This window comes from Terrapene carolina, unplaced genomic scaffold (genome assembly GCF_002925995.2).
Source record: "Terrapene carolina triunguis isolate 2854851 unplaced genomic scaffold, T_m_triunguis-2.0 Scaffold33911, whole genome shotgun sequence".
Lineage (NCBI taxonomy): Eukaryota > Metazoa > Chordata > Testudines > Emydidae > Terrapene > Terrapene triunguis.
Genome location: NW_020698262.1, coordinates 8,841,335 through 8,856,278, shown reverse-complemented (window position 1 = coordinate 8,856,278; position 14,944 = coordinate 8,841,335). Strand labels below are relative to the sequence as shown.

The 14,944-nt window shown below is 45.7% G+C and overlaps 1 protein-coding gene across 1 annotated transcript in view; it reads left to right on the top strand.

The window, feature by feature from the left end:
* The window catches only part of LOC113409612 (coactosin-like protein), a 33,761-nt gene that overhangs the window by 4,936 nt on the left and 13,881 nt on the right, over positions 1-14,944 (top strand). Inside the window, exon 3 of the mRNA XM_026663740.2 lies at positions 10,112-10,269. Within this exon, the coding sequence (XP_026519525.1) occupies positions 10,112-10,269 (158 nt within the window). The remainder of the gene's footprint in view (positions 1-10,111; positions 10,270-14,944) is intronic.

The following is a 14,944-nucleotide window of genomic DNA, read 5'->3' as shown; positions in this document are numbered from 1 at the left end:
GGGACCGTCCGCCGAATTGCCGCCGAATAGCTGGACGTGCCGCCCCTCTCCGGAGCGGCCGCCCCAAGCACCTGCTTGCCAGGCTGGTGCCTGGAGCCGGCCCTGGTTTGAGCCCTGCTGCACCCAATGTATCTTGTGAGGATTTGTTCCTCTGTATATTGTGGATGTACAAGTCCATTCTACGCCAGAGCTTTGCCTTAGATGGCCCTGCACATGGGACTTGCTCCTGAGCCTTATCCCAACCACGGGGTTATCTGCAGAAAAGCATAGCAGTAAACCCACCATTTTACCCCTTCCGCCTTATTCTGGGCCACTGAAACTACATGGGTGACATTTTCAAATAGGAAGAGGAAAACTGGGTGGGAAACTGACAGACTCACATTGGAAAAAACTGTTACTGCACATGTGTCATTTCCTTTGAGCATAGACCCAGGGCTGCTTAACTGGGTTCGCTAATATCTCACGGGCTTCCTCTCCATTAAACAAGGATTTCATTCCAGGCTTTTGATCTCCTTCATTTTCCAGAGATCGCTCTCCCTTGTGCCTGTGCCGGTGGCATGGATCCAGCCGTGGCATGAATTTGGCATTAAACACTTCATGCCATCAATACCCTTTTAGACAAAAAAGTTGTTGGATTCGGAGCCAGAAAGATAGAGAAGGGTTTGAAGCTTTGCTTGTTTTTTACAACGGGGTGGGAAGATCTGTTTTTATTTCAAACCCTAATAATTGGGGTTGTTGAATGCATGGCTGAGAAGAGTGGAGTGACCTTACCTGGGATCCTGGACTTAAAATAATCCCAGTCAGAAATACACAGTTAAGGTTTTGTAAATGTCAGTGATGCCAGACTAACTAATAGCTGAACTTATTTTGCTCTCCCCAATATTATTAAAGGAACAGAGTGGAACAATCCATATTTGAAAAAAAATATGTATGGCTACACTGCAGTTTATTAGAGTGGAGCTTTAGAAGTTCCTCCACCCCATTGAGAACCAAATGTTTACAACCATGACAAAAGAAGTAACTAGGTTGCTGTTAGGAAAGTCCCAGTACTGATAAATACCTGTCTTGACAGCATGAGATGGAAGAGCTATTCATGTGTCAGTACTGTGCAGTCAACATTAGGAGGAATTAAAACTCTTGGTATGGAATAGATACGGCATAAAGCATTTCTGGTTAGCATCAGCAGTGTCTGTGTTTGTGTGTGGGGGGGGGGGGGGGGAATGGAACCAGCTCCTAAGATAGTGCGTAGTGCAACGCTCCTCATATAAAGGTGCAATCAGTAAGTAATAGAATTTAGTAGTTAAAAATTTAGGTCCAGTTTTATAGAGGCGTTTTGGTGCCTAAAGATATAGGTAGGTACCTGGGGAGACTTAGCAATGCACCAAAGCAACTAAGGTGCCTAACTCACTTAGGTGCTTTTTATAAATCCCATTAGGTGTTGATTTGCATCTTTAGGCACCAAAATACCTTTGTAATTTTGGACTTTACAGGATATTGTTGATTCTTTCTCGTGCTCGTCTGAGACCTTCCTTTGCCTGCTTTCCCCTTTAACATATATTTGAAGGGCAAACCTGTGAAAATTGATGATCCGTCCTTTATGGTAATTATTTTTGGGGAATTTCACATTGACTGTGCATTCCTGGCTGCAAAGCCACCTTGCTCCTCCCCCCCACTGCTGTGAAAAGCTCCTTGGAGGATCAGTTAAAGCAGCATCTGTTTGACAACCACTTCCCTATGGCCATCTGGAACTTTGTCTGCTTCCGCCATCCCAGTGTTGAACACAGGAACCGGTGGGGAAGGGGGGGTTAAGTCTCCTTTATGTCACTGTATTCTGGAGCCTGTCAGGGGTCTGTCCGGTCCTTGGCATTAGAGCTGCCTCAGGACTGCTCTAATTTAAACTCTCTGCTTCCCATAGCTCAAAAGGTAGCCATAGCACAGTGTCCTGGGTCCACTTACAGTCCCTACATCATCACAATAGCCTGTTTCTACACTGTCATCAGTAGATCTCCAAGTGTTTCACAATCCCTAATGTATTTATTCTCACAATGCTTCTGTGAGGTAAGGAAACGTTGTTATCCCCTTTTTCCAGATAGGGAACTGAGGCCCAGAGAGGCTAAGTGACTTGGCCATGGTTACACAGGAAGTCCCTGCTGGAGCAGGGAATTAAACCCAGGTCTCCCCTGTCCTAAGCTAATGCTCTACCATTGGACCATCCTTCCCCTTACACAGGGCCGGCGCTTCCATTTAGGCGACCTAGGTGGTCGCCTAGGGCACCTGGATTTGGGGGGGTGGCATTTTGCCCCCCTCGGTGGCAATTCGGTGGTGGGGGGGTCCTTCCGCGCTCCGGGTCTTCGGCGGCAATTCTGCGGCGGGTCCTTCACTTGCTCCTGGACCCGCTGCTGAAGTGCCCCGAAGACCGGGAGCGCGGAAGGATACCCCCCCCCCCGCCGCAGAATTGCCGACGACGACCAGGAGCGCGGAAGGACCCCCGCCTAGGGCGCCAAAAACCCTGGCGCCGCTTCTGCCCTTACACTAGGAGAGAAGCCAATAGAGGGCCACTGTGGCTGGTGGGGGTATTCCCCAAGGTCATTTATATCCCTTAAAGGTGCCTCAACCCTTTAATGCAACAGAAAATCAACCCCAATATTTGTTTCAATGGGATGTATCAACTCAAGATGCTAATGATGGAGCTGCATATGGATTTTGTGTAGAGGTTGGGGGAGGGGAAAGAGTCCACTGTTCACCATCTTGCAGAAATTTGAAACTTTCTTGGCTTTGGGAGGCTGCCGGGCATCACTTCCATGAAAATGTATCTGGAGATGTGCCCTCAGTCAGGCATGTAATAATTATAAGAAACAAAGCGGTTAGTTATGATACTGCTGGACTCTAGCTCATGCTCCTGACAACCCATCTGTTAACAAGTCATGAGGACTTTGGTCTTCTTCTCTCTGAACCACACTGAGGCTTGTGAGCATTTTGGTATTGACTTCGGTGAGACAAGTACTTAGCCCTTTCTTCACTGATGGGTGAGAGCAAAGGAACTCTGCTGTGGCTGATGGCTCATCAGTCTCATGAGCTCATGTCCTGGACCTAAGCACACTGGATACGTCAGGGATGGGCAACCTTTGGCATGTGGCCCACCAGGGTAAGCCCCCTGGCAGGTCGGGCTGGTTTGTTTACTTGCCGCGTCCACAGGTTCAGCTGATCGCGGCTCCCATGGTTCGCGGCTCCAGGCCAATGGGGACTGCCGGAAGCGGCGCGGGCCGAGGAACGTGCTGGCCACCACTTCCCGCAGCCCCCATTGGCCTGGAGCAGCAAACCGCGGCCAGTGGGAACTGCAATCCGCCAAACCTGCGGACGCGGCAAGTAAACAAACTGGCCCGGCCAACCAGGGCTTACGCTGGCGGGCCACGTGCCGAAGGTTGCCGATCCCTGGGATACGTGTTGGCTGGACATTAGAATGGATTATTGGCCTTGGTTACGTTTTGTCTTGTATTTATAATCATGATGCTAAACATCAGTCTTTCTTTTAAAGAAGATTATAGGACCTGAGCCAAAGCCCATTGAAGTAAATGGAAAGACCTGTTGACTTCAATGGGCTTTTGATAAGGTTCCAAAGGCCTAAGCTTTACCAGGGACTGAGTGCTGCACAGGGGCTGGGCCCTCACCAGTGAGATGATGGGGATGGCTGTTCTAGGAGCATCTCATCCCAGGGGACTCCGAGCAGTGGTGTCTGCGTACTGAGGTTTAAGGGGTGAAGAATTGCAAGCAGAGCCAGGTGTTTAAAAGAGAAAGCAGATGCTGGGCTTTTTCCCCCTGCCAAACTGGGCCCATGTCCCTTCCTTCCCCAGTGTCTCCTACACAGTCATGAGACAGCCCCAGTTCTGAGAGTTTCCTTATAATAAAATTTTAAAATGTCAGCTTGAGCAGTCTTCCTTCCTGTTGGTTAACCTTAGCTTAACATTCTAGCTTGCATGAGGGAGGGTCAAGAGGGGACAGAGTGTGCGTCCTGTTAGCAGGAAACCCAGTGGTCTGACATAAAACAACTAGAGGGCCCAAGATCTTTACCATGTGGCTCATTTCTTACAGCTTACCCATGACAGGCAGTAGATATCGGTTAACACTGACCAGGCATCTGGCATAAAATGGGCCTCCAAGGCCATGAGAAGGCGACTTCTGTGTCTGCAGTTTAATGCTAGTGTTCATATGCAACCAATGTTCTTTGGGACTAGAACCAGTATCTAGCTGTAAGAGTACTCGAAATTGGCACCATGTGAACTAAATTCCCTTTGGTTTCATTAGAAGACAGCCATACTATTACTTAGGGTTATACACATAATTCTTCCCCCAAAGGTTTCTAAAACATTTGCAGATGTGTCTTGTTATGCATGCAAAGAGCTGCATCCCATAAAAGTGGTATATAACTGGAATTAACATCCTACATATTGTCATGTTTGGGAGCTTCAATTTATTTTCTCCCAGTGTAGTTGGGTTGCTAGGGTAGGAAAAGTGGTGAGCTTTTCCTAGTTTTGTGTTGGTTTATTTATTTATTTTTTACCCTCAGCAAATTTATCACAAGTCAAAATATGTACATAGATTGAGTATCATTTAAGGGGGCAGGAGCTACAATTCTTGCTTCCTGTTTGGAGTAGAGGGGGGAAATCTTTGGTGGCCCAAAATGTTGGCAAGTGTTTGTCAGTGGTAGGCTTTGTGGAAAACACACAGAGGTAGAACTTCAGTGGTTGTAATAGCTGTAGCTCAGGGATCGGCAACCTTTGGCACGCGGTCCGCCAGGGTAAGCACCTGTCGCGTCCGCAGGTTCGGCTGATCGCGGCTCCCACTGGCCGCAGTTTGCCGCTCCAGGCCAATGGGGGCGTCGGAAAGTGGCGGCCAGCACATCCTTCGGCCCGTGCCACTTCCCGCGTGCCAAAGGTTGCCGATCCCTGCTGTAGCTCAACAGTTCACACCATCTGAGGATCTTGCCTATAATATTCACAGCCTGAAGAGCAGAACTTGAGTTGTCCAGTTCTCATTAATATCATACGTGGCCATATCCGTTAACAGGATGTTAAAGATACGTCCTTGGAGGTTTATTTAAAGGTTGTTTTAATTAGCTATAAAAGTGGAGTAGATTTCCTCAGAGCATTTAGAAGAAAAATTCCTCAGAGCTAAGAGCAGTTTTAGTTCCTTGTAAACTCTCTCCTCGCCCTTTTTACTTTGTGCAACTACGGTAGAGTATACTCACATTGTGATGTCCTGGTAAAATGTAACAAGATGGTATGGCTGCTACAAAAAGTATAGGAAAAGGAATCTGTTAATCCAAGATTCAATTGAACACGTAATGAAAAATGTTTGACTTTCTCCACATATGCCTCTTTCTTTGAGGATTAAGTAAGCCAATGTTTTCCAAGTAAAATATGAATAAAGCCAGATGGAAAGCAATAAGAACCAGGACACTTTTGAGGAAATCTGCCACGTTTTCTCTATAACTAGCTCTGTAGGGCCAAGGTATTCATAACACAAGGTATGTAAGGACAAAGCCTTCTGTCAGACTTTTCCTTGCAGTCCCTACGTACAGTAATGCTGGGTGAGTAAAGCTAGGAGTGGTGACCTTATCTAAGAATATGATTGGTTTTGCTAGTTTGTTACAGCAATGGGACTAATGTTGTTATAAGGATTTTTGCAGTTAATATACCTTTCTCGATTCTAGTCAGTGTGAAATGTTGCAGCTTTGTAGTCTGGTGGGAAACTTTTTTTGTGTCAATTGTATTAAAATACTTGAGTGGATCAGAATAGATCCTGTCATCAAGGAAACCACTTGGGGTGGGGGAGGGGGAGAAACACTAACTACTGATAAGTAAGGAATGAACTTGGGAGAAGGAGATTAAGTGACCTTATTGTTGAGGTGTTCGTTGCATTATTACTTCATTATTTACATAGCGTCTACCCCACCCTTGGCATGTACAACTGTAAGGTAGACCTAGTAACCCTAATGCGCTCTGGTTGGAGCTTGTGAAATCTTCCCAACCGTAGCCATTGTCTGTGCTAGGTCCAGGTCTATGAATAATGCATTTATTTGCTTCAGGCTGTACTGATATTCAAGGGTTAGTGATTAGGAAGATGGCTGCATGGAAGCAGGGCAAGATTCCCTCTTTCAGAGGGAATGTGCCATCTCTATTATAATTTGTTTAAAAAACACTGCAGACATCAACGTCCATCTTCTAAAGCCAATTTAAATGGTTCTTGGAGAGGGGGAGGAGGAAATTAAAGTGTCTTGGGTTTTTTCAGTTGGGGAGGGGGAGAGGACCAGCGTTAACTAAGGTTCTGACTACTTTTACATAAGAACAGCCATATTGCATCAGAGTAATGGTCCATCTAGCCCAGTATCCCGTCTCCTCACAGTGGCCAGTGCCATATGCTTCAGAGGGAATGAACAGACCAGTGCAATTTCAAGTGATCCATCCCCCGTTGTCCAGTCCCAGCTTCTGTCAATTGGAGGTTTAGGGACACCTGGGGCATGGGGCTGCGTCCCTGACCATCTTGCTAATAGCCATGGATGGACCTATCACCCATGAATTTATCTAATTCTTTTTGAATCCAGTTACACTTTTGGCCTTCACAACATCCCCTGGCAATGAGTTCCACAGGTTGACTGCATTGTGTGAAGTACTACTTTCTTTTGTTTGGTCTAATGCAGAGAAATGATTTGGCAGGATAGCACTGGTTAACTCTGGAAGAGGAAATCATGAATATACAAGAACTTTTAAGCTTGGATCCTGTTTCACTGACAATTTGTCACTGTGAACATGCTTCAGACTATTTGTGAAACTCAACCAATTCTGCTCAGGGATTCTGACTGCACACTCTGAACTCTGCCAGAAAGATCTGCTTCTTTTGTTGGCGAACTGTTGGCAATTATACCAGCTTTTTCTTCTATGTCTAACCTTTGCACTTCTTAAACACAATGAGTATGTCTACACAGCAATTAAACACCCACGGCTGGCTTGGGTCAGCTGGCTCGCGCTGCGGGGCTGTAAAATTGCGGTGTGGACGTCCAGGCTAGGATTGGAGTCTGGGCTCTCGAACCCTGGGACGGACGGGGGAGGGTCCCGTCTGAGCCCGCAGCAGCTGATGTGCGCCAGCCGCGGGTATTCAGTTGCTGTGTAGATATACCCAGAGGCATTAAGTGACATTTGTTGGCTTTCAAAGGCTTCTTGCATTGGCTTTGGCACTTATTTTCTGTGGAGCAGGGGCAGGGGAAATGGTACAGAGCCTTTTATGTTTCTATAACCATCCTTGGTGATGCCCTAGAGCAATATATATGGTATACAGGAAATTTTTATTATGGATGTAGATGAGGGTGGTGTGAATTAACATTCGACTTCCCACTTGGCATCCTGGATGTCTCACATGGTGGTAGTTGGGACAGCATAGGAATAAAACATGCGGAATTGGTTACAGTAAACTTAAGTAGGACCAGGTGTAACCGGCTCCTTTTCCCAAAAGCAAGTGCTCTGATTCATGGTTCTTTCCTGTGTCATCTTGTTGCACTAAAAGGACACCAAGTGACCTATTAAACCGATGAAGCAGCTGTGATTAGGTGTATTCTGTGCTCGCTGGACTGTCCATCTGCTCTGCTTCTCTGGAAGATCAGGGCTGATGTAGGTTTCAGTATCTTGTGTGCTCACAAGAAAAGACTGGAAGGGGGTGGTACTATGTATGTGCCTGTGATTGCAAATGCACCCAACAGCTTGGGTTGGTGAATCACCCTGCAGAGAAGGAACGCAGAATCTGTCAGACTCCAGAGATGAGATGCTTGTACGCAGATGGTCACTAAGTAAATAACCTTAGTTTTGGCCTAACAGAGCAGAAGCCAGGCCCTGAAACAAGGACTTATGGTGATCTTAAAATCTAGGGGCCTGATGCTCTGTTCTCTTCTGTCGGTGGAGGGGAATGAAAGAGGGCTCATCCTGGAAGTGGGTGCAGAAATGCCTCTGCTGCTGGCTACCCTTCTTAATGGCCATGTGCATTGAGTGAGTCACAGATGGTGGTGGAGGGAAGCTAGCCGGAGGGGGAGGGGGAGCAGCCATGCCCTGTGGCATGCTCCCTTCCTGACTCAGTGGACCTCCATCAAGAACTCCTAGGGATAGCTCATACAGCTAAACAACACTTCCATGGCCCTGTTGTGCCACTACCGGGGTTTATGCCTGGGCAGTACGACATGCTGCTGTGGAGAGGAGAGCAAGCCGCTCTAAAGATTCCAGGCTGGACCCACACGCTTGGTGTCCACTTTCCCCATACATCGGCAGGCTCCGAAGGTTGTGCCCATTCTTTCAGGCTGCAAACCCCTTCCCCTTGGGCAGAGACAATGTGCATACCAATCCTTTCAATCGGGAGTTAGGGAAGGTTCTAGAAGCTCTCCAGGGAAGCAGAGAGAGAGTGGCCGTTTTTTCTTGTGATTTTCCCCTCCCCCGCCCCCCTCCCCCCATGAGTCTTGCAGTACACATGGTGTGTCTTCTCAAAGCCCCAGCATCTGGAATTGTGAGAGTTGCGGCTGTAATTAATAAAGAAAATTAAGCTTCTAGTCTTCGTTCTCCAGCTTTTCTCTGCAGCCACGTGATGCCTAAAGGCTCTCAAACGAGAAGGTAAAAATGGACTCAATTTACTGTTTATAAATCTCATGGATTTTTAATCCAGTCGTGATTTTTGGGTGGCCTAACTGTTCATTTTTGAAACTTTGGGGTTGAAAACCTTGTTTTCCTTATTCCAGAAAAAGTGCCTTGTTCCATATTGTGGGGGGAAAAGTGTCTCTTTCCGTGATTCTTTGCCATGGCCAAGTGAAGGAGTGGAGGAAACAAAGGCGTTTCTATGAGACGCCTTTTGAAGTTCTTCCCCTCCTGTGGGTTTTTCAGCAGCAGGGAGTGATCTGTCTGCAGGTCATGTAGATCAGACACTTAACCAGAACATCCACAGGTCTCTGATTTTGGATTACTCTTAGCAGGGCAGCACCTTTGTAGATTAGCCCAATTTCGTTATGTGGATCTGCAGAAGTTTCAGGGACAGTAGGAAATAGTAATAAAGAGTTTGAGAGCTCTCAGTAGAGAGCACTGGTGGTCTAAATGTATCCAGCACGAGATACTGTGATAGGGCATAAGCGTAATCACTAACCCAGACCTTAAAGGATTAATGCAGCCAACAATTAACCCTGACACATTAATGGGAGCAGGGGAAATATGAAGGGTTGCCTGGGAACATCTCCCTGCGAGTTGGAGCCTGTCCACAGGTCTGTGTATGGAGACTGGTTGTAGTTGCTGTCTTTGTCTTGTTACGGCCCTGTGTTTTTGTTATTGTTCTGTTTGGACTCTTTATAAGTTCCCCCTGGGAAGAAGGGATCACAACCGACTGAAGGCTGCCTGACTGTCTTATTTTGTGGGCTGGGAAATCAGCACATCAGCCCACTGATGTGTCTAGCCCTCAGCAACTACTGGTCTTGGTTTTTGTTCAGTGAGCTGTTTCTTTGGTCTATATGGCATGGTTCTTTTGGTTGTGTGCAGTGCAGTCACTGTTACATAACTTGTGGTCTTGACTAGTCTTTCTCATTGCTTATCCAATCAGGCTTGGGTGTGCAGCTGGTCATCCTGTCCTGCAAACTGCCTTGCACAGGTGGATTCCTACCTTCCCAGAGCAGCTTGCAGCATAGGGGCCAGTGATCAATGTCTTCGCTTTCCTGCATGCTGAAGACTAAATGCATCATCCAGGTCAGCTGTGTGGACTCGAAAGACCTGGCCAATTGAGAGTGTGTTCCTCGCTTCCAAACTTAACAACGTAGCAGCTGGCATGGTACAGCTGTGCCAGTCAGGTAACTCCTAGTCAGTGAGCGTGCAATAGCAAAAGGCAAATCTAACACGGGAAGAAGATATCCTACACATGTGCGTACGTGTGTGTACACATCTTCTCTATTCTAATAGTGTTTATATTTTTATAAGTGTTGGTAATTCAGATCAGGAGACCACCTGGCTATGCTCAGAATCGACTACGACGAATTCTTTAGTGAGGTAATATTTTGTCTCCCTTCTAATGACTTCTCCTTTTTGTTTCTTTGTTTTTAAAGATGATATCAGGTTGTTTGGATTTGTCCGATTTACCACTGGGGATGCCATGAGCAAGCGAGTCAAGTTTGCCCTCATCACTTGGATCGGAGAGAACGTTAGCGGCCTGCAGAGAGCCAAAACCGGGACTGACAAAACTCTGGTCAAAGAAGTAGTACAGGTAATGCCACCTTTCTGACCTGCACTGCTTCTAGCCTTTGAGAGCATGGGGTGGGAAGAGGGGAAATTTGGTCATCCTTAGAAAACGATTCTCTTTTTAAAGCTTTAACTTTTCACCCTCCTTACCGTCACCAAGACTCAATCTGCCCTTTGCGTGCTCAGTTAAAAATGAGCTCCTTTGGACTCTCAGCTGTCACCAATGCTTATGGCTGTAAGGAGAGCAACAAAAGTCTGCATTCCAGTCCTTGCCTGGGTAAGCGTATCTCTTACCCCCTGTTCTTTCTCTGTCTGATATAAAAACAGCGTACTATTGAGGCATGTATAGCAGCGCACTGGTAGTTAAATTGGATAAAGAGAATAGGAAAGAGACTGCCGTGCTTATTGTTTCAGAGATTTTTATTTTATTTTAGACCATCAGAAGGCTCCAGGTTATCTCCCTCTGCCGAGACAATAGACTGCAAGGCTGGGCTTGCAATCGGTATTAATTAACGAGCAACTTTTAATAGTTAACTAGATTTGAATAGTTTCCTGTTTGGCATTGGGTGTAACAGGAACATGGAGATGTGTGTACTAAGCACACATCTCAGAAAGTTTCCCCAGTGGAATTTGTCTGTCCAAGCACAAAGTGTAATTTAACCATTTAGCACAATAGGACATTCTGACACAGCGTTGTGTTCCCACAAAATTCAAGTTCAGTGGACCTTAGTAGACTTAAATCAAGGAGTAGGGGAACTTCAGCTGTTAGAGAACTGCATTGTGGAATGCTGTGACTAAAATATCCGATCCTCTCATCTAAAATAGATAGAAGCAGAGAGGGCACTGGATTGGGAGTCAGGAGACCGGGGTTCTATTCCCAGCTCTTCCACTGGCCTACAGAGTAATTCTGGGCAAGTCATGTCCCTGCTCCGTGCCTCAGTTTCCCCATCTGTAAAATGGGAATAATGATACTGACCTCCTTAGTAAAGGGCTTTGAAATCTATTGCTGAAAGCACTGTGTCAGAACTAGGTGTTAAAACAGTCTTAGGGTTTAAGGCAAGAAGGGACCACCAAAAATGTTCCTACCGCTGTTGTACGCAAGGGTATCCTAGCCAACAGCAGCACAACTATGACTGAATAGATTTACAGTTCAGCATTTGCTTCCGCTGAAGAAATGTTTATGGTGGGACCCATCTGATAAACAAGTTCCCTAAATGTACTGCCTCTTTCTGGTGCCTCAGAATACCCTTTCTCATTGAGCTGTCAGTACAGGCTGAATATTGAAAATCATAGAAGAGATCGGAAGGGACCTCAAACAGGTCATCTAGTCCAGTCCTCTGCACTCAGGGCAGAACTAAGTAATAACTAGACCATTCCTGACAGGTGTTTGTTCAACCTGTTCTTAAAAACCTCCAATGACTGAGATTCCACAGCTTCCCTACGCAATTTGTTCCAGTGCTTAACTACCCTGACAATTAGGAAGTTTTTAGCTAGAAGATCAAAGCTTTATGTCAAAGCCAAGAGTGGTTAACTCTCCAATAGCCTATTAAATCAAACAGGCTATTAAACAGGCAACCAATCAAGTTCAAATGACATGTAACAGGAAGTTATGGACTGTTGTATGGGTCAGTTGTCAGCATTATAGTTTTGCCTAATGTCCAGTCTAAACTGCCCTTGCTGCAATTTAAGCCCATTGCTTATTGTCCTATCCTCAGAGGTTAATGAGAATAGTTTTTCATCCTCCTCCTTGTAACAACCTTGTCCCATAGTATGTCCCATAGTATTTGTCTACATTAAGAAATCTCTTTGAGAGCGGAGTGTGCAGGATGAAAGTGAAGGTCCCTTCCGTTTACTGTGTAATGTTTGTTGACTTAATGATTTTAACCTACAAATAACTCAAAAATGGGGCAGGCCTGCTGAAATTCAAACGCCTTCCTAGGAAATACCCATTTATTCTGCACCTCCCAACATGGGAACTACAGTGAAGGATTCATGCTGAAACAGAAGGTTTACCCCTATCAATGGTAGTGATGAAGCAAAGCTTTATTAATATGAAGTAGCTGAAACTGTATAATTGTAGTTGAAGCAGAAATTATATAATGCTGACAACTGACCCATACAACAATCTGTAACTTCCTGTTACATATCATTTGAAACTTGATTGGTTGCTTGTTTAATAGCTTATTTGATTTAATAGGCTATTGGAGTGTTAACCACTCTTGGCTTTGACATAAAGCCTTGATCTTCTAGCTAATCAATATATACTCAGTAAAAGCTCTGAACCTGAAATATGAACCTTATGGAAATTGTGCTATAAACCAACTTTATTAGGCAAACCCGTCTCTTTTGAGATCATCCAAAGTATCTCCAAATGTATTGACAATTCTCGTCCACTTTCTTTAGAAAATTACCTCCATTAAGCAAACTATTTCGAGGGGTCACTTAAGGCAATTTGAACTGTAGTTTTGTCACCCCCCCCCCATTTGCGGATGTCATAATTGAGTGCCAAAGAATGTAACCGTATCATGGGGTGTGTGTGTGGGTATGTTCCATTGAATTGATGCATAATACCAAACAGGCATGTATACATGGGCTTAACTTTGAGAGAAACCCCACAAAATCCACAATGAGCTGGAGAAGTAGCCAACCGCAGGACCAAAAGAAGCAAGACAGAGGCATAATGCATGGTAACCCCCAGGTGGATAATCAAGTTGGTAGAGAGCTTTCCCTTCACCCTCCTACTTCCCTGGTTCTTGTGACGCAAACAGCAAGCAGCAAAAGACCAGAAGTCCGAAGTGCAGACAGTGCGATGTTTATTGGGGTTAGTTTCCAAGCAAGCATATTCCAAAGCCCTTCACACCAATCGGGCTTATCTCTATACGCCGATAGAGACTCCCCAGCGTCTGTTCCCAGCTCTGACACTGCAGAGCCTTGTCTGTGTCCCTCTTCCCCGTTCCCTGTTCCCCTTCCCCTCAAGTGCTCAGTTATGGTGGAAATGAGGACCACTAAGGGTAGTCTACGCTGCAGTGTAAACCTGGGCTCAGACTCAGGTTTGAGCCCAACCCCCTCCCCTTCTGTCCACACATGAATCTATCTGGCGCAGGTCACCAGGCATTCAGGACCCAGGTCCCAGGACCCACCCATCTGGTGGGTCTGAGCCCAAGGCCCACTGAGACTTGGGTCCAAGCTCTGTCATTTTGCAGTGTGGACACAGCTTGAGCTGCAGACCCAAGGCAGAAGGTCTGCATAGTTCAGCATGGACACATTAGCATGGTTGTGAGAACCGGGTCCAGCAATTGTAAACCCAGATTTACAATGTTGTGTGGATGCTCAAGCACTGGCTTGTACACCCCAAATCCACAAGCCCGGATCCCACACACCCAGGTTTACAATTCAGTGTACACATACCCTAAGTACTGAGACACAGAGAATCCCATGCATCCACTTCTCAGTGCTAAGCAGCATCCTATCCTATGAAATAATTCAGTTTTATAGTTGTTTTTTGCAAAATACCGCTTTTATGTTTCTAGATAAATGCGGCTGATTTCCATTTAATGGTTCAGCTACCTGTAGACGTGGATACGTTTCCCCCTCCCCCTTTCAATATCTGTGATATAGCCAGAGAAAGAAGAGCGAGAAGGGCATTAAAGTTGCAAGTGTTTTGTTCGTTTTTTAAGAGAACATATTGATGCTTATTTTCAACTGTGGGACAATGAATGGACAAACTTCCATATTTCTTAGAGCTTTGTATTGCATGCTGGAACTAAATATCTTTCAAATAAGGGGCCACACTTTGCTGCTAGTTACATTGGTGCAAATCCAGTGTCAACCCCATTGACTTAAGCTCTAGTGGGATGCAAGCAGAAATATTAATCTATTTTTTTGCCAAGAAAGCACAAGTTTTACCCAGTTTTGGTTCACTGGGTGGGATAACAGGAGCTCTAGAAAGAGAAATAACATTAAAAAAAACCCAGCTGTGTGAGCTGCTCACTATTTTGTGGCTTCTCTTGCAGCCTGGCCCCCTATGTACACTTAGTTGTGTATTCTACCCATACTTAACACAGGGATGCCTTCAGAACTAGCAGTGTGGCACAAGGTGTTTTTTGTATAGCAGATAACAGCTTTGAGTTTTAAATGATCAGAACAAGTCTCTGGATTTCAAACAACAGTCAGTAGACCCTGGAGTAAAACGTGAAGGGCACTTGCTGTGGTATAATATTTGTGAAAGTCCACCTTCCTCTCTCTAAGACCCAAGTTCCAATGAGAAGGAGTCCTGCTTGGGTATTCTTGGAGAGTCGCAGGGGGTTTAGACTAGATGACCCTTGCAGTACCTTGTAATCCTATGATTAACAGAGGCCTAGCATGCAAGTCACGGGAGGTTATAGTACTGCTCTACTCGGGAGGTGATAGTACTGCTCTACTCGGAGCTGGTTAGGCCTCAGCTGGAGTACTACGTCCAGTTTTGGTAACCAATGTGTAGAAAGGATGTAGAGAAACTGGAAAGGATCCAGAGGCAAGCAACAAAGCTGATCCAAGGGTTGGAATGTAGCCATATGAGCAAAGGCTGAAGGAACTGGATATGTTTAGTTTGGAAAAGAGGAGATTAAGAGGGGACACGATAGAGGTCTTCAAATACTTGAAATACCGCCATAAAAAGATGGAGAAAAGTTGTTCTCTTTTGCCACACAGGGCAAGACAAG